The 21,097-nt window shown below is 53.9% G+C and overlaps 1 protein-coding gene across 1 annotated transcript in view; it reads right to left on the reverse strand.

Moving 5' to 3' along the window:
- The window catches only part of FAM168A (family with sequence similarity 168 member A), a 41,116-nt gene extending 20,239 nt beyond the window's left edge, over nucleotides 1–20,877 (reverse strand). The window contains exons 1-3 of the mRNA XM_075334742.1: nucleotides 20,790–20,877; nucleotides 19,720–19,805; nucleotides 1,248–1,328 (exon numbers count right to left, since the gene is read on the reverse strand). Coding sequence (XP_075190857.1) covers nucleotides 1,248–1,328; nucleotides 19,720–19,789 — 151 coding nt within the window. The 5' untranslated portion in view covers nucleotides 19,790–19,805; nucleotides 20,790–20,877. The remainder of the gene's footprint in view (nucleotides 1–1,247; nucleotides 1,329–19,719; nucleotides 19,806–20,789) is intronic.
- Between the last annotated feature and the right edge of the window lie 220 nt (nucleotides 20,878–21,097).

Below are 21,097 nucleotides of genomic sequence, written 5' to 3' on the forward strand. Positions count from 1 at the left end.
TCTGGGGTAGCTGTGGTGGTGCAGCTGTACTGGGGCTAGGGCTGCAGCGGCTGCGGGCGGTGAGGGCTTCAAAATAAATGGTGCCCAGAGTCTGCACAGATTGAGCTCTCGAATCAATGGCAAGCCGAGATCTATCTGCGCACGCGCCACCTCCGGGCACCATTTTCCTTAAGTCTGCTGCTGAGAGATCAATGGGCCGGAGGAAGCACGTGTGCAGATGAGCGCTTGAGTGAAGAGCTCCATCTGCGCATGCGTTCACTCTGGGCGGCATTATTTGAAGTCCTCACCGCAGCGCCAGTCCAGCCGCAGTCCCCGCAAAGCCGCCCCAGCACCAGCCGCCGCAGACCCCGCACAGCTGCCCCAACACCAGCCGCGGCAGTACCCGCACAGCCACCGCAACACCAGCTGCCGCAGACCCCGCACAGCCGCCCCAACACCAGCCCAGCCACCGCAGCCCCTGCATAGTAACCGCAGCATTCCCCCGGCCTCTTGCCACCCCTTTCCATTACCCCGGTAAGCTACATTCAGATTATAAGACGCACCCCTCACTTTCCTCCAAAATTTTTGGGAGGAAAAGAACATAATATACCGTATGTTTCGGATTATAAGAACATTAAGAACAATAATTTTATTATGTGAATATACGGTCATAGGCAGGTGTTGGGCTCCCTATGGGTAGCGAGGGGCACAGAGATACACTCTTCCAGGCCAATGTCAGGAATAATGCATATGAGAAGTGTGGGGAAAGGACGTCCCGGCACCTATCGTGCTGCCAGAATTGAACCACCTACATAACAGGAGCACAGCGGCCGGTAACAGAGCAGGACACATTGGAAGCAGTTTCCCCTTGTCGTATAATGTATATACACGGAGTCTCCACGTTTTCCCGTACATTATATGTAACGACACAGCTTTTCATTAGTGGATGTACATTTTTGATAAATCCGGATCTGGTTAATGACGAGCATCTGGACTGTGCACACCCTATGCCGTCACCTCCTCGCCACATCATACGGAGGGTGCAAAGAGGCAGCTATTATTCCTGCTTGCATCTGTATTTTCCGTCAGCAGCTCCATCCCCCCCCTCCCTCTCTGGAGGCTGCAGGTGAACGGCGCAGATCTAACAGCCCGCGCCTCCCCTCCGCGCTCCCCCGCTCTGTCAGACAGACGAGCAGCATTAAATATACATAGAGGAGCGCGGCGTGCCACATCAGGGCTGACGGCGTGCTGCGGGAGGACGCTCTTACCTGGGGCATAGCCGGGGCTGCTGGTGGCGTACATGTTGGGATTATAGGCAGGAGCAGCTGTGGGGTATCCAGCGGGGTAACCTGGGGGGGGAAAGACAAAGCCCAGTGAGTAGTGATTATAAACAGAAGGCTCCTGAAAGGGTTAAATCAATTAAACAGAAGACGACAGAACCATGATGGCGAATAAGAATCCGCAGACACCGCCATCCTCTGCGCAGGCGATACAGATCAGAGCACAGAGTACACCTGCAGACACCGCCATCCTCTGCGCAGGCGATACAGATCAGGGCATAGAATACACCTGCAGACACCGCCATCCTCTGCGCAGGCGATACAGATCAGGGCATAGAATACACCTGCAGACACCGCCATCCTCTGCGCAGGCGATACAGATCAGAGCATACAATACACCTGCAGACACCGCCATCCTCTGCGCAGGCGATACAGATCAGAGCACAGAATACACCTGCAGACACCGCCATCCTCTGCGCAGGCGATACAGATCAGGGCATAGAATACACCTGCAGACACCGCCATCCTCTGCGCAGGCGATACAGATCAGAGCATAGAATACACCTGCAGACACCGCCATCCTCTGCGCAGGCGATACAGATCAGAGCATACAATACACCTGCAGACACCGCCATCCTCTGCGCAGGCGATACAGATCAGGGCATAGAATACACCTGCAGACACCGCCATCCTCTGCGCAGGCGATACAGATCAGAGCATAGAATACACCTGCAGACACCGCCATCCTCTGCGCAGGCGATACAGATCAGAGCATACAATACACCTGCAGACACCGCCATCCTCTGCGCAGGCGATACAGATCAGAGCACAGAATACACCTGCAGACACCGCCATCCTCTGCGCAGGCGATACAGATCAGGGCATAGAATACACCTGCAGACACCGCCATCCTCTGCGCAGGCGATACAGATCAAAGCATAGAATACACCTGCAGACACCGCCATCCTCTGCGCAGGCGATACAGATCAAAGCATACAATACACCTGCAGACACCGCCATCCTCTGCGCAGGCGATACAGATCAAAGCATACAATACACCTGCAGACACCGCCATCCTCTGCGCAGGCGATACAGATCAGAGCATAGAATACACCTGCAGACACCGCCATCCTCTGCGCAGGCGATACAGATCAGGGCATAGAATACACCTGCAGACACCGCCATCCTCTGCGCAGGCGATACAGATCAGAGCATAGAATACACCTGCAGACACCGCCATCCTCTGCGCAGGCGATACAGATCAGAGCATAGAATACACCTGCAGACACCGCCATCCTCTGCGCAGGCGATACAGATCAGAGCACAGAATACACCTGCAGACACCGCCATCCTCTGCGCAGGCGATACAGATCAGAGCATACAATACACCTGCAGACACCGCCATCCTCTGCGCAGGCGATCAGAACACAGAATACACCTGCAGACACCGCCATCCTCTGCGCAGGCGATACAGATCAAAGCATACAATACACCTGCAGACACCGCCATCCTCTGCGCAGGCGATACAGATCAGGGCATAGAATACACCTGCAGACACCGCCATCCTCTGCGCAGGCGATACAGATCAGAGCATAGAATACACCTGCAGACACCGCCATCCTCTGCGCAGGCGATACAGATCAGAGCACACCTGCAGACACCGCCATCCTCTGCGCAGGCGATCAGAACACAGAATATACCTGCAGACACCGCCATCCTCTGCGCAGGCGATCAGAACACAGAATATACCTGCAGACACCGCCATCCTCTGCGCAGGCGATACAGACCAGAGCACAGAGTACACCTGCAGAAACCGCCATCCCCTGCGCAGGCAATACAGACCAGAGCACAGAGTACACCTGCAGACACCGCCATCCTCTGCGCAGGCGATACAAATCAGGGCATAGAATACACCTGCAGACACCGCCATCCTCTGCGCAGGCGATACACATCAGAGCATAGAATACACCTGCAGACACCGCAATCCTCTGCGCAGGCGATACAGATCAGAGCATACAATACACCTGCAGACACCGCCATCCTCTGCGCAGGCGATACAGATCAGAGCACAGAATACACCTGCAGACACCGCCATCCTCTGCGCAGGCGATACAGATCAGGGCATAGAATACACCTGCAGACACCGCCATCCTCTGAGCAGGCGATACAGATCAGAGCACAGAGTACACCTGCAGACACCGCCATCCTCTGCGCAGGCGATACAGATCAGAGCACAGAATACACCTGCAGACACCACCATCCTCTGTGCAGGCGATACAGATCAGAGTACATAATACACCTGCAGACACCGCCATCCTCTGCACAGGCGATACAGATCAGAGCATACAATACACCTGCAGACACCGCCATCCTCTGCGCAGGCGATACAGATCAGGGCATAGAATACACCTGCAGACACCGCCATCCTCTGCGCAGGCGATACAGATCAGGGCATAGAATACACCTGCAGACACCGCCATCCTCTGCGCAGGCGATACAGATCAGAGCACAGAATACACCTGCAGACACCGCCATCCTCTGCGCAGGCGATACAGATCAGAGCACAGAGTACACCTGCAGACACCGCCATCCTCTGCGCAGGCGATACAGATCAGAGCATACAATACACCTGCAGACACCGCCATCCTCTGCGCAGGCGATACAGATCAGAGCACAGAATACACCTGCAGACACCGCCATCCTCTGCACAGGCGATACAGATCAGAGCACATAATACACCTGCAGACACCGCCATCCTCTGCACAGGCGATACAGATCAGAGCACAGAGTACACCTGCAGACACCGCCATCCTCTGCACAGGCGATACAGATCAGAGCACAGAATACACCTGCAGACACCGCCATCCTCTGCACAGGCGATACAGATCAGAGCACATAATACACCTGCAGACACCGCCATCCTCTGCACAGGCGATACAGATCAGAGCACAGAGTACACCTGCAGACACCGCCATCCTCTGCACAGGCGATACAGATCATAGCACAGAATACACCTGCAGACACCGCCATCCTCTGTGCAGGCGATACAGATCAGAGTACATAATACACCTGCAGACACCGCCATCCTCTGCACAGGCGATACAGATCAGAGCATACAATACACCTGCAGACACCGCCATCCTCTGCGCAGGCGATACAGATCAGGGCATAGAATACACCTGCAGACACCGCCATCCTCTGCGCAGGCGATACAGATCAGAGCATAGAATACACCTGCAGACACCGCCATCCTCTGCGAAGGCGATACAGATCAGAGCATAGAATACACCTGCAGACACCGCCATCCTCTGCGCAGGCGATCAGAACACAGAATATACCTGCAGACACCGCCATCCTCTGCGCAGGCGATCAGAACACAGAATATACCTGCAGACACCGCCATCCTCTGCGCAGGCGATACAGACCAGAGCACAGAGTACACCTGCAGACACCGCCATCCCCTGCGCAGGCAATACAGACCAGAGCACAGAGTACACCTGCAGACACCGCCATCCTCTGCGCAGGCGATACACATCAGAGCATAGAATACACCTGCAGACACCGCCATCCTCTGCGCAGGCGATACAGATCAGAGCATACAATACACCTGCAGACACCGCCATCCTCTGCGCAGGCGATACAGATCAGAGCACAGAATACACCTGCAGACACCGCCATCCTCTGCGCAGGCGATACAGATCAGGGCATAGAATACACCTGCAGACACCGCCATCCTCTGCGCAGGCGATACAGATCAGAGCACAGAGTACACCTGCAGACACCGCCATCCTCTGCGCAGGCGATACAGATCAGAGCACAGAATACACCTGCAGACACCACCATCCTCTGTGCAGGCGATACAGATCAGAGTACATAATACACCTGCAGACACCGCCATCCTCTGCACAGGCGATACAGATCAGAGCATACAATACACCTGCAGACACCGCCATCCTCTGCGCAGGCGATACAGATCAGGGCACAGAATACACCTGCAGACACCGCCATCCTCTGCGCAGGCGATACAGATCAGAGCACAGAATACACCTGCAGACACCGCCATCCTCTGCGCAGGCGATACAGATCAGAGCATACAATACACCTGCAGACACCGCCATCCTCTGCGCAGGCGATACAGATCAGGGCATAGAATACACCTGCAGACACCGCCATCCTCTGCGCAGGCGATACAGATCAGAGCACAGAATACACCTGCAGACACCGCCATCCTCTGCGCAGGCGATACAGATCAGAGCACAGAATATACCTGCAGACACCGCCATCCTCTGCACAGGCGATACAGATCAGAGCATACAATACACCTGCAGACACCGCCATCCTCTGCGCAGGCGATACAGATCAGAGCACAGAATACACCTGCAGACACCGCCATCCTCTGCGCAGGCGATACAGATCAGAGCACATAATACACCTGCAGACACCGCCATCCTCTGCGCAGGCGATACACATCAGAGCACAGAATACACCTGCAGACACCGCCATCCTCTGCACAGGCGATACAGATCAGAGCACATAATACACCTGCAGACACCGCCATCCTCTGCACAGGCGATACAGATCAGAGCACAGAGTACACCTGCAGACACCGCCATCCTCTGCACAGGCGATACAGATCATAGCACAGAATACACCTGCAGACACCGCCATCCTCTGTGCAGGCGATACAGATCAGAGTACATAATACACCTGCAGACACCGCCATCCTCTGCACAGGCGATACAGATCAGAGCATACAATACACCTGCAGACACCGCCATCCTCTGCGCAGGCGATACAGATCAGGGCATAGAATACACCTGCAGACACAGCCATCCTCTGCGCAGGCGATACAGATCAGAGCATAGAATACACCTGCAGACACCGCCATCCTCTGCGCAGGCGATCAGAACACAGAATATACCTGCAGACACCGCCATCCTCTGCGCAGGCGATCAGAACACAGAATATACCTGCAGACACCGCCATCCTCTGCGCAGGCGATACAGATCAGAGCACATAATACACCTGCAGACACCGCCATCCTCTGCGCAGGCGATACAGATCAGAGTACATAATACACCTGCAGACACCGCCATCCTCTGCGCAGGCGATACAGATCAGAGTACATAATACACCTGCAGACACCGCCATCCTCTGCACAGGCGATACAGATCATAGCATAGAATACACCTGCAGACACCGCCATCCTCTGCGCAGGCGATACAGATCAGAGCACATAATACACCTGCAGACACCGCCATCCTCTGCGCAGGCGATACAGATCAGAGCACATAATACACCTGCAGACACCGCCATCCTCTGCGCAGGCGATACAGATCATAGCACAGAATACACCTGCAGACACCGCCATCCTCTGCGCAGGCGATACAGATCAGAGCACAGAATACACCTGCAGACACCGCCATCCTCTGCACAGGCGATACAGATCATAGCACAGAATACACCTGCAGACACCGCCATCCTCTGCGCAGGCGATACAGATCAGAGCACATAATACACCTGCAGACACCGCCATCCTCTGCGCAGGCGATACAGATCAGAGCACAGAGTACACCTGCAGACACCGCCATCCTCTGCACAGGCGATACAGATCAGAGCATACAATACACCTGCAGACACCGCCATCCTCTGCACAGGCGATACAGATCATAGCACAGAATATACCTGCAGACACCGCCATCCTCTGCGCAGGCGATACAGATCAGAGCACATAATACACCTGCAGACACCGCCATCCTCTGCGCAGGCGATACAGATCAGAGCACAGAGTACACCTGCAGACACCGCCATCCTCTGCGCAGGCGATACAGATCAGAGCATAGAATACACCTGCAGACACCGCCATCCTCTGCGCAGGCGATACAGATCAGAGCATAGAATACACCTGCAGACACCGCCATCCTCTGCGCAGGCGATACAGATCAGAGCATAGAGTACAAAGCAGCAGAGACGAGATTTGTATTGGCAAGGGACCCCAATCTTAAAGGGGTCAGCCCTACGATCAGCGCAATGTTTTAAAGGCGATTTTCCATTTAAGCAAAAATTACTGAACGTTAAAAAAAAGTTCTAAAATGCCGATATATATTGCAACTCAATTTCTAAGGATTTCAAGAAGCCGGGGGTGGCGACAGTATAGTTCAGGAAGGGGAAGAACCATTAGGAGTTATGTAAACCCCTTTATGTTTTACGATCATCCCCATCACTTGTACAGAGGTCCCCAATACAGCATTCATATATCAATAAATATATATTATACACACACGAGGACCCCCAGGTCACTGCAAGAAGGGGCCATATCAGCTGCCATGTTGGTTGCATTTCAACTTTAAAGCGATGCAGACATCATTCCATAGTGACCCGCTCATTCATAATGTCGTCTTATCCTATATGGACGGTCCCAAAACGGCGGGTCCTCTTCCCGGAAGCATTCATTACATGGATGCCATTCCTTCATAGCATACTGACAGCTAATGTCTGCACACTTCTTCAGAGGGATACCCGACAAATCCAAAAAAGATGCCTGCTCCTGCGCCATCAATCTGCTAGATGTAACCGCAGCCCCCTCTAGTGGTAGAACATATTTCAAAAAATATATATATATATATATATATATCTCATAGATATTCCATCCATCCATCCATCCCCTGGCAGTAAAAGGGTTAATTGCACACAATGACATCAATCGCTTTCAACCTCCCCTTTGTCGCGGTATTAGAGATCAGCAGGGCCTCGAATCATCCATTACATGCCCCGGACCAGTCTCCACAGAAATTCAGATTGTTATCCATACACCAATTGATTTCTTGGTCATGTGATGGAAGAAAAATGAGAAAAACATGGCGAATATTACGGTAACTTAAAATTGTCTGGCTTTATGGGGGCGCACACAGCCCCTGGAGTAATGGGAACATATGTAAAGCGCACAGGGACCTCCAGCAGTGAGAAAGAGCACAATGTATCAGTGCGTCTCCACGGCAACAGAACACTCACCGAGCATTCCGTCTCCTGAGCTTTATCAGACAGGAGATCAGACTACACACAGGGATGGTTAGTAGTCTGTAACCATGGAGACAACTAACAATTTAACAACCAATGCGGATTTCTGCCAAGATTTACACCAATATCCGGAGTAGATTATAAGAAATCTATTGAGACGCTGCCACTTAACACACGTGCATGAAAAATAAAAAAACAAACAAACCATGAAAAAGTCTATAGAGTAGTCTGACTAAAACATTGTAACAAACTATCAAGACAAAAAGGTGTGATTCTGCCGCTCACAGATGACGGTCTAGACTACATACATCTATAGCAAACACTGATCTGTCAGGTGAGGCCTCATTCACTGACAGATAGCAGAGGTCCTTACAAATAGAGGAAAGCAGATGTCCGCAGCTCTTCACCATACCGAGCATTGTGTCCACCCGGCCGCTCGTGTGTCCCCGGGCGCCGGCTGTACCATGGCGGTGCTGGCTCAGATGCTGGTATCGCTCCGTACACCAGCAGGCATCTCATACTGTGCTCTGTAATCGCTGCCTACTCCCCGGGGGCCGGCGCTAAATATAGGATCCGTCTTAACACGGAACGACGCAAATGTGTGCAGTCACCCAGGAAAAATGAGAATGGAAAGAAAAATGTCAAAAATATCAGAGAACTATAAACACCCAGATATATGAAAGCCAAGGGATGACCGAGGCATTTATAATAATAAAAAAAAAAAAGTGAAAAATTGTGTAAAAATAGAGTAATTAGAAAAAAAAAAAAATCATTTACCCAGTTCAGTAGAAAAACAGGAGGTCCGGAAAGTGTCCAGTGTGTTCTGTCAGCAAAAAATACTGAAAGGGCAGGAGAAATGGGAGACCCGAGTCACAGGAGGCTGCGAACGAAGAAAAGACTGGGCCCCGGATCATTTGTATTTATTGTTCCTTTTAAGTGTCTTGTCATTGAGATATAAATATAAATATAAATATAAATATAAATATAAATATATATATATATATATATATATATATATATATATATATATATATATATATATATATATATATATATATATCTATATCTATATCTATATCTATATCTATATCTATATCTATATCTATATCTATATCTATATCTATATCTATATCTATATATAATCTGTAAGATGCCCCCACACTAAGGGTACCTTCACACTTAGCGATGCAGCAGCGATCCGACCAGCGATCTGACCTGGTCAGGATCGCTGCTGCATCGCTACATGGTCGCTGGTGAGCTGTCAAACAGGCAGATCTCACCAGCGACCAGTGAACAGCCCCCAGCCAGCAGCGACGTGCAAGCGACGCTGCGCTTGCACGGAGCCGCCGTCTGGAAGCTGCGGAGACTGGTAACTAAGGTAAACATCGGGTATGGTTACCCGATGTTTACATTAGTTACCAGTGTGAGCAGGGAGCAGGGAGCCGCGCACACTGAGCGCTGGCTCCTTGCTCTCCTAGCTACAGTACACATCGGGTTAATTAACCCGATGTGTAATGCAGCTACATGTGCAGAGAGCAGGGAGCCGCGCACACTGAGCGCTGGCTCCTTGCTCTCCTAGCTGCTGTACACATCGGGTTAATTAACCCGATGTGTACAGCAGCTACATGTGCAGAGAGCCGGAGCCGGCAGCACAGGCAGCGTGAGAGCTGCAGAGGCTGGTAACTAAGGTAAATATCGGGTAACCACCTTGGTTACCCGATGTTTATCTTGGATACAGCTTACCTCAGCTGTCAGACGCCGGCTCCTGCTCCCTGCTCGCTTCATTTGTCGCTCTCTTGCTGTCACACACAGCGATCTGTGTGTCACAGCAGGAGAGCGGCTTTGAAGAAAACGAACCAGGGCTGTGTGTAACGAGCAGCGATCTCGCAGCAGGGGCCAGATCGCTGCTCAGTGTCACACACAGCGAGATCGCTAATGAGGTCACTGCTGCGTCACAAAAAGCGTGACTCAGCAGCGATCTCGGCAGCGAGCTCGCTGTGTGTGAAGCACCCCTAAGTCTCAGTTGGGGAAGTGAAATGAGAATAATTTAGGCTGAAATTGAAATTTATGGGATAAAATAAATAATTGTCATATGCATATGTATTCAACCCTTTTGCTAGGAATTCCCTAAAAAATTCTGGTGTAAGCTTTTCCCTTCATAAGTCACATGCTTAGTGGTCGTAAGTGCACCTGTGTGCAATCTAAGGCTGGAAACACATCTATGCGAGTAAAATCGGTCCGACTGGGCTGAAAAATACTCGGCTGATTTTAGTTCAGGTTAGGTGCGAGTGCAACGCAAGTGCGATGCTTTTTGCTCGCGTGTGTGTTGCGATTGCGATGCTAGTTTCATGCAACATCGTAATTAGATAAAAGCTATTACACATGTGTCATTTAATTAACCTATGGGAATGTGATGTCACATTCATCTAATGTGCGAAGTTACTGCCACACTCGCAAATGTGAACGCTGGTGCGCGTGTGTGATGCTACTTTTAATCCCCTTCCATAGGAAATCATTGGGACAAATGGTGCGAGAAACTCGCAAAAAAGTAGCATGCTGCGATTTTTTTCTCGGTCCGATTTGGACTGAGAAAAAAAAAAAAAAAAAAAAAAAAAAATCGCAGATGAGAGCTGATTCATTGACTAACATGTGTCCGATTTCCATGCGAGTTTTTCTCGCATTGCTCTACTGCGAGAAACTCGCAAGTGAGAAGCAGCCCTAAGGGTATGTGCCCACAATCAGGACTCACTGCATCCGGGATGCGGCAGGTCCTGACCTGCAGGGCCACGCGTCTCCACCGCAGGAGACCGCAGCTTCTTGTACCCACCATCAGGGTTCGGTGCACTGCGCTCTCTCGCTTGTGTTCGCCCTATGGAGGATGCATGCAAATCCGCAGCAAAAAAATTGACATGCTGCGGTCTGGAAAGATGCACAGCAGATCAGTGTTTGCTGGGGAAAAAACAAGCACAGTGGGCACGGGATTTCTAGAAATCCATCCACTGTGCTTGTACAATGCAGCATTTTGGACACAGCGAAAACACCTTACATCCAAAACGCTTCAAACACTTATCATGGGCACGCACCCCAAGTGTCCAGGGCACAGATAGTTTATACACACATACACACCTTTTCTGAAACGTCAACGAGGCTGCAACACCATTAACAGGAGGCTCCACTAACCAAACAACCCCATGAAGACCAAGGAAACCTCCCAACCACACCACGAAGACCAAGGAGATCGCCAAACCCAGACCAAGGAGATCGCCAAACCCAGACCAAGGAGATCGCCAAACCCAGACCAAGGAGATCGCCAAACCCAGACCAAGGAGCTCGCCAAACCCAGACCAAGGAGATCGCCAAACCCAGACCAAGGAGATCGCCAAACCCAGACCAAGGAGCTCGCCAAACCCAGACCAAGGAGCTCGCCAAACCCAGACCAAGGAGCTCGCCAAACCCAGACCAAGGAGCTCGCCAAACCCAGACCAAGGAGCTCGCCAAACCCAGACCAAGGAGCTCGCCAAACCCAGACCAAGGAGCTCGCCAAACCCAGACCAAGGAGCTCGCCAAACCCAGACCAAGGAGCTCGCCAAACCCAGACCAAGGAGCTCGCCAAACCCAGACCAAGGAGCTCGCCAAACCCAGACCAAGGAGCTCGCCAAACCCAGACCAAGGAGCTCGCCAAACCCAGACCAAGGAGCTCGCCAAACCCAGACCAAGGAGCTCGCCAAACCCAGACCAAGGAGCTCGCCAAACCCAGACCAAGGAGCTCGCCAAACCCAGACCAAGGAGCTCGCCAAACCCAGACCAAGGAGCTCGCCAAACCCAGACCAAGGAGCTCGCCAAACCCAGACCAAGGAGCTCGCCAAACCCAGACCAAGGAGCTCGCCAAACCCAGACCAAGGAGCTCGCCAAACCCAGACCAAGGAGCTCGCCAAACCCAGACCAAGGAGCTCGCCAAACCCAGACCAAGGAGCTCGCCAAACCCAGACCAAGGAGCTCGCCAAACCCAGACCAAGGAGCTCGCCAAACCCAGACCAAGGAGCTCGCCAAACCCAGACCAAGGAGCTCGCCAAACCCAGACCAAGGAGCTCGCCAAACCCAGACCAAGGAGCTCGCCAAACCCAGACCAAGGAGCTCGCCAAACCCAGACCAAGGAGCTCGCCAAACCCAGACCAAGGAGCTCGCCAAACCCAGACCAAGGAGCTCGCCAAACCCAGACCAAGGAGCTCGCCAAACCCAGACCAAGGAGCTCGCCAAACCCAGACCAAGGAGCTCGCCAAACCCAGACCAAGGAGCTCTCCAAACCCAGACCAAGGAGCTCTCCAAACCCAGACCAAGGAGCTCTCCAAACCCAGACCAAGGAGCTCTCCAAACCCAGACCAAGGAGCTCTCCAAACCCAGACCAAGGAGCTCTCCAAACCCAGACCAAGGAGCTCTCCAAACCCAGACCAAGGAGCTCTCCAAACCCAGACCAAGGAGCTCTCCAAACCCAGACCAAGGAGCTCTCCAAACCCAGACCAAGGAGCTCTCCAAACCCAGACCAAGGAGCTCTCCAAACCCAGACCAAGGAGCTCTCCAAACCCAGACCAAGGAGCTCTCCAAACCCAGACCAAGGAGCTCTCCAAACCCAGACCAAGGAGCTCTCCAAACCCAGACCAAGGAGCTCTCCAAACACAGACCAAGGAGCTCTCCAAACACAGACCAAGGAGCTCTCCAAACACAGACCAAGGAGCTCTCCAAACACAGACCAAGGAGCTCTCCAAACACAGACCAAGGAGCTCTCCAAACACAGACCAAGGAGCTCTCCAAACACAGACCAAGGAGCTCTCCAAACACAGACCAAGGAGCTCTCCAAACACAGACCAAGGAGCTCTCCAAACACAGACCAAGGAGCTCTCCAAACACAGACCAAGGAGCTCTCGAAACACAGACCAAGGAGCTCTCCAAACACAGACCAAGGAGCTCTCCAAACACAGACCAAGGAGCTCTCCAAACACAGACCAAGGAGCTCTCCAAACACAGACCAAGGAGCTCTCCAAACACAGACCAAGGAGATCTCCAAGCACCACCATAAAGACCAAGGAGAGCTACAAACATCAACAGGAAGACCAAAAGGAGACCAAGTCAGGGTTGTGGTAAAAAAATAAACATCCCAATCTTTGATGAACCCCAAAGCACCATCAAATGGAAAGAACATGGTACCACAACAAACCTGCCAAGAGAGGGACGCCCACCAAAACTCTCAGCCCGGGCAAGGAGGGCATTAATTAGATAGGCAGCATAGAGACCAAAAGGTGACCCTGAAGGAGCTGCAGAGTTCCCAAGCAGAGACTGGAGGATGTGTCCATACGACCACAATAAGCCGTACACTCCATAGAGCCGGCCTTTATAGAACAGTGGAACAGAAAGTATTTACAGCCAAAAATTGAGTTTCGTTTTGATTTTGCCAAAAGAAGTGTGGGAGACTCCCCAGATGTACGGAGGAGGGGGCTGTGGTCAGATGAGACCAAAATTGAACTTATTTGCCACAAAAGGTAAACACTATGTCTGGCATTAAAAAAAAAAAAACACCACCACCCCAAAAACACTATCGCCACAGTGAAACATGGTGGTGGCAGCATCTTACTGGGGGAGGAGTTTCGTCAGCGGGGACAGGGGAAAATGGTCATATTGGAGGGGAATGTGGACGGTACAAAAAACAGGAATATTCCTGAGCAAAAGACATGTTTTAATGTCAGTGATTTGAGCCTGGGATGGAGGTTATTTGGCCCTTTCCAGCCTAACAATAGCAGCCGCCCTAGAACTGGCACATCCATTAGATATGGAAATTCTGGCGCTGGACCTTCAGTCTTCTCGTTGCCTTGGTACAGTGGCAATCAGGGTAATAGGGAGTTAATGGCCCACAGCTGCCACTAAGCCTTAGGATTAGTAATGGGAGGCATCTAGAGACATCCCCAATCACTAATCTGTAAGTGAAAAGGAAGAACGCAAAACACCAAAATAATCCTTTATTTGGAATAAAGGACAAAAAACACCCTCTTTCACTACTTTATTAACCCCCAAAACACCCCTGCAGGTTTGACGCAATCCACACAAGGTCCCACAACATTTCCAGCACGGCTTCACCTGAAGCTCACAGGGAGCACCATAGAACATGACCACCCACTGTGAGGTTCAGGCAGCGACTAAAGTGAGCCGTGCGATCATCATTGACGTCACTCAGATGATTTGCGGTCACAGGTAGAGGATTCCAGCTTTGGCTGTGGCTAACCTGAGTGACGTCACCACTGATCACGGTTCAGTTTCTGCTTGAACCTCACAGCGGGCAGTCATGTTCTAAGCTTCAGATATAGCAGTGCTGGAAGCGTTGTGGGACCTAGTGTGGATTACGTCAGACCTGCAGGGGTGTTTTGGGGGGGTTAAAGTGGTGAAAGGGGGTATTTTTTTTGTAATTTCAAAAAATAGATAAATAAATAGGATTATTTTATTATTTTGGTGTTTGTGTTTATTATTTTTTTCTCACTTACAGATGAAGCGGGGGGGGGGGGGGGAGTTGGTGGAGGGGTCCCAGACACCTTCCATTACTAATCTAGGACTTAGTGGCGTCTAGGGGATGCCATTAACTCCTTATTACCCCAATTTCCACTGCACCAGGAGGAGAAAAAAAAAAAAAAAAAATTAGAAAGAGTTGGGTAAAGTGCTAGGACTGTCACATCTAATGGATGCGGCAATTCCAGGCAGCTGCAGGCTGATATTTTTAGGTTAGGGGGTACCCAATAACAATGGGTATCACCAGCCTGAGACTACCAGCCCCCGGTTGTCTGGCTATATCTGTGCTGGGTATCATGATGTGGGGGGGATCTTACGCCAACTTTGTTTTACTGTACGAAATAGACCCGCCCATCGGTGTCAGTGATTGGTTGCAGTCAGACAGCTGTCACTCAGCATGGGGGCGCATCTGACTGCAACCAATCGCAGACGCCGGTGGGCAGGGGAAGCAGCGCACGTTCAATGAAGGTAATGAGAGCCCCGGGAGGTTAATGAGAGGCCGTGGGAGCAGTGTGACACCTGCCCCGGGGGCTAAGTCTGAAGCGCTTGCTCCTTACCCTTTGCGCCGGATTCTGGTCCCCATTGACTTTATATGGAGACCGGCATCGGGCCAGATACCAGGGATCAATCCTCCCAGAGTCAGCCCCAGCCCATTTTTCAGAGCAAAAAAATATAAGACCCCGTCTTATTTTCAGGGAAACACGGTTAGCAAAAAACACGAAAAATGCTAAGGGGGTGAATATTTTCATAAGACACTCATTGAAAACTCATTGAGCAATGCAAAACACAGCGATCCGTCTGCTGATCTGATCGCCGGGGCAGACACTGGATCCCATACACTGGATCTTGGTTAGGATTTTTGGGGATCTGGCCTTTGGGATCACCTATATAATTTGTAACATCAAACGTGTATTTCAGGCTTAATTAAAAAGGGGAGAAATGCGATGACGCCGCTAATCTTTCCAAGCACGGGATTCTGCTAATAACTTAAATTGTGAGCCGGGAAATACATTAGCAGAGACATCGGGGGGCGCTAAGTGACGCGTTATTGGAGGGATCGTGGCCCCATAGACACAACCACTCGTGTATTACATAATGCTACAATAAGGAGAGGATCTGGGAGGCTGTTGCCATGGCAACAGAATAACGTGTAACACTTCATTACATTTCCTGTGTGTCACATTGCCCTCCAGGCGGTGTATCTCTACGCTAATACCGCGGTGACGTCAGCGCCCGGATCCATCCCTGCCAGTGAAATCCGCATGGACTATTATTAGACGCTGCGGCGACGGCGGAGTGCGGAGAATTTCACTCAACGACGCCGACTGTAAGGAAACCCCGAGAAAGGGAAGCCAGAATCCATCACTAGTGATGAGGTATCAACCACATGAAATTGTTCTCCACACACCGGAAACCCCCCTCCTGAGACGCCGGGAACCCCTGCACGCCGGTAACAGCCCCCCATTAGTGCCGCCGCACGCTGGGAACCGTCCCGCCAGGAACCCCTGCACACTGGTAAACCCCCATCAGGGCTGCCGCATGCTGGCAACCCCCCCCCCCCCCCACCACCACCAGTAACAAATACTCATCAGGGCCGCCGCATGCCAGGAACCCTCCCACTAGGAAGGCCCGCCGCATGCCGGGAATCCTCCCACTAGGAAGGCCCGCCACATGGCGGGAATCCTCCCACTAGGAAGGCCCGTCGCATGGCGGGAATCCTCCCACTAGGAAGGCCCGTCGCATGGCGGGAATCCTCCCACTAGGAAGGCCCGTCGCATGGCGGGAATCCTCCCACTAGGAAGGCTCGCCACATGCCGGGAATCCTCCCACTAGAAAGGCCCGCCACATGCCGGGAATCCTCCCACTAGGAGGACCCGCCGCATGCCGGGAACCCTCCCACTAGGAAGGCCCACCACATGCCGGGAATCCTCCCACTAGAAAGGCCCGCCGCATGCCAGGAATCCTGCCCGCCGCATGCCAGGAATCCTCCCGCTAGGAAGGCCCGCCGCATGCCGGGAATCTTCCAACATGGGCCACCACATGCCAGGAACCCTCCCACTAGGAAGGCCCACCGCATGCCAGGAACCCTCCCACTAGGAAGGCCTGCCGCATGCCAGGAATCCTGCTGGCCGCATGATGGGAATCCTCCCACTAGGAAGGCCCGCCACATGCCGGGAATCCTCCCACTAGGAAGGCACGCCGCATGCCAGGAATCCTCCCACTAGGAAGGCACGCCGGGAAGCCTCCCACTAGGAAGGCCCGCCACATGCCGGGAACCCTCCCACTAGGAAGGCACGCCGGGAATCCTCCCACTAGGAAGGCACGCCGCATGCCGGGAACCCTCCCACTAGGAGGCACGCCGGGAATCCTCCCACTAGGAAGGCACGCCGGGAATCCTCCCACTAGGAAGGCACGCCGGGAATCCTCCCACTAGGAAGGCACGCCGGGAATCCTCCCACTAGGAAGGCACGCCGGGAATCCTCCCACTAGGAAGGCACGCCGGGAATCCTCCCACTAGGAAGGCACGCCGGGAATCCTCCCACTAGGAAGGCACGCCGGGAATCCTCCCACTAGGAAGGCACGCCGGGAATCCTCCCACTAGGAAGGCACGCCGGGAATCCTCCCACTAGGAAGGCACGCCGGGAATCCTCCCACTAGGAAGGCACGCCGCATGCCGAGAACCCTCCCACTAGGAGGCACGCCGGGAATCCTCCCACTAGGAAGGCACGCTGCATGCCGGGAATCCTCCCACTAGGAAGGCCCACCGCATGCCGGAAATCCTCCCACTAGGAAGGCCCGCCGCATGCCAGGAACCCTCCCACTAGGAAGGCCCGCCGCATGCCAGGAATCCTGCTGGCCGCATGATGGGAATCCTCCCACTAGGAAGGCACGCCGCGAATCCTCCCACTAGGAAGGCACGCCGCGAATCCTCCCACTAGGAAGGCCCGCCGCATGCCGGGAATCCTCCCACTAGGAAGGCCCGCCGCACGCCAGGAATCCTCCCACTAGAAAGGCACGCTGGGAATCCTCCCACTAGGAAGGCACGCCGCATGCTGGGAACCCTCCCACTAGGAGGCACGCCGGGAATCCTCCCACTAGGAAGGCACGCCGCATGCCGGGAACCCTCCCACTAGGAGGCACGCCGGGAATCCTCCCACTAGGAAGGCACGCTGCACGCCGGGAATCCTCCCACTAGGAAGGCCCACCGCATGCCGGAAATCCTCCCACTAGGAAGGCCCGCCGCATGCCGGAAATCCTCCCACTAGGAAGGCCCGCCGCATGCCAGGAACCCTCCCACTAGGAAGGCCCGCCGCATGCCAGGAATCCTGCTGGCCGCACGATGGGAATCCTCCCACTAGGAAGGCCTGCCGCGCGCTGGGAATCCTCCCACTAGGAAGGCACGCCGCATGCCGGGAATCCTCCCACTAGGAAGGCCCGCCGCACGCCAGGAATCCTCCCACTAGGAAGGCCCGCCGCATGCCAGGAATCCTGCTGGCCGCATGATGGGAATCCTCCCACTAGGAAGGCCTGCCGCGCGCCGGGAATCCTCCCACTACGAAGGCACGCCGCGAATCCTCCCACTAGGAAGGCACGCCGCATGCCGGGAATCCTCCCACTAGGAAGGCCCGCCGCACGCCAGGAATCCTCCCACTAGGAAGGCCTGCCGCATGCCAGGAATCCTCCCACTAGGAAGGCCTGCCGCATGCCAGGAATCCTCCCACTAGGAAGGCACGCCGCATGCTGGGAACCCTCCCACTAGGAGGCACGCCGGGAATCCTCCCACTAGGAAGGCCCGCCGTAAATCCTCCCACTAGGAAGGCCCGCCGCACGCCGGGAATCCTCCCACTAGGAAGGCCCGCCGGGAATCCTCCCACTAGGAAGGCCCGCCGCATGATGGGAATCCTCCCACTAGGAAGGCCCGCCGCATGATGGGAATCCTCCCACTAGGAAGGCCCGCCGCATGCCGGGAATGCTCCCACTTTCCGATTGCTCTACAAGACATTAGCATTCATCCTCTAGGAATGCCAGGCTTATCGGAGACCTCTGGGTCCGGTGCCCGCGCTCTGGTACGCGCTGTTCTTTATGTATAAGAGGTGGCATTTAGTGAGAGATCAGCACATTGTGCGGCCGACCTTACAAAGAACACTGCGTCCTCTGCAAGCCCCGAGCCCGGCACTAAGAGAACAAGCGGGAGAGCGAGAGAACTGTGCAAGGACACGCTCGTCCCATTAACCCTCTAACTACCAAGACTATTCTGTCAGAATACGGCCTGCAAGAGGGGTTTTGGAGTTTTTTTGCAGTGTGAAGAGAAGTACAAAAAAAGAAAACAAAAAGAAATACAGCACACCGCGCGGAGGCGCGGCAGCACACCGCGCGGAGGCGCGGCAGCACACCGCGCGGAGGCGCGGCAGCACACCGCGCGGAGGCGCGGCAGCACACCGCGCGGAGGCGCGGCAGCACACCGCGCGGAGGCGCGGCAGCACACCGCGCGGAGGCGCGGCAGCACACCGCGCGGAGGCGCGGCAGCACACCGCGCGGAGGCGCGGCAGCACACCGCGCGGAGGCGCGGCAGCACACCGCGCGGAGGCGCGGCAGCACACCGCGCGGAGGCGCGGCAGCACACCGTGCGGAGGCGCGGCAGCACACCGCGCGGAGGCGCGGCAGCACACCGCGCACATCAAGCCTCTGAAGGAAAGGAATGTAATGGGAGCAGGACACTGTGGCCAAGAAGGATTACACCTGTACCCCATTCCCCGGGAACGGGGGGTGGAGAGAAGACCCTACAACCCAACCTCCACTACATGGCCTGAAAACATGAGGCTCATGCACATTAACCTCTGGCACACGCCGGTCAGACGCACGGACAATACAGGAGGCCATCTTTCCCTCATACCTGTGTAGGCCATGTTTTTTGGATTTCCATAGGGAGCCCCTGGCTGCACAGGGCTGTAAACCGGATTCATGGTGGAAGACAGATCTCTGCAAGAAAACGAGAAATTATATTAAAAAAGGACTATAACGTCCCCCTATTCCCAGCAATACAAATCTAAAAATCCGATAATACCAAGAATAAAAAACATTGCACACAATAGAGAAAAAAATACAGAAAGCCCTATACAATCATATAGATCACAGCAGAGAGTATACAGGGATACAGGTCACAGGTACTATCACTGCTGGATTATTCCATTAATATTCAGGACCACGGACAGCGCACATCTGAGCTAACAACAGTGCCGGGTCCTGTCCAACAAAACACCCCCCATCCAAAACACCCCCCCCCCCCCATCCAAAACACCCCCCATCCTGGAAGACACTGAAATCCTGATCATTTACCACTTTGAAAAAATAATTTAATTTTTTTTTTCTTTTAGGGACCTCCAGAGAGTGGAGGCCGGGGGCGACCGGAGTGAGGCAGCGATATCAAGGAGACAAAAGAGACCCCACAGACTGGCCACTCCCCACCCCCGCCGCCACACATACTGGCCGCTCCCCCACCCCGCCGCCACACAGACTGGCCACTCCCCACCCCCGCCGCCACACATACTGGCCACTCCCCACCCCCGCCGCCACACATACTGGCCGCTCCCCCACCCCCGCCGCCACACAGACTGGCCGCTCCCCCACCCCCGCCGCCACACAGACTGGCCGCTCCCCACCCCCCGCCGCCACACAGACTGGCCACTCCCCACCCCCCGCCGCCACACAGACTGGCCGCTCCCCCACCCCGCCGCCACACAGACTGGCCGCTCCCTCACTCCGCCGCCACACAGACTGACCGCTCCCCGCCCCACAGCCACACAGACTGGCCGCTCCCCCACCCCCATACAGACTGGCCACTCCCCCACCCCACCGCCATACAGACTGGCCGCTCCCCCACCCCATAGGCTCACTGCTCCCCACTCGGCCACCCCACAGACTGACTGCTCCCACCCTAGATTGATCGGTCTCGCCCCTACATACACAGTAACAGATGCACTGCAGCAATCACGCAGCCAGTGGGTTGATGACGCCGTGGACTGAGCTCCAGGATTCCTCGGCAGGTTCCTGTCTGAGACGTCTCAGTTTCTGGTCTTATTTTGTTTTTTTTGCAGCACATTACAATTTCTTCATTAAACCTAAAAAGGTGACAGACCCGGCCGGCAGTCAATATTAGAGAGGAACGATCCTGAAGCGCTGACTCCTGCCGAGCTTCCCCCGATGTACAGGTGATCCTGGAGAGCCGGCGCTGATCCACCGAGACCTCTCCACCGCTCTGCGTCTGCTGATAA

The sequence above is a fragment of the Anomaloglossus baeobatrachus genome, chromosome 2 (genome assembly GCF_048569485.1).
Source record: "Anomaloglossus baeobatrachus isolate aAnoBae1 chromosome 2, aAnoBae1.hap1, whole genome shotgun sequence".
NCBI lineage: Eukaryota > Metazoa > Chordata > Amphibia > Anura > Aromobatidae > Anomaloglossus > Anomaloglossus baeobatrachus.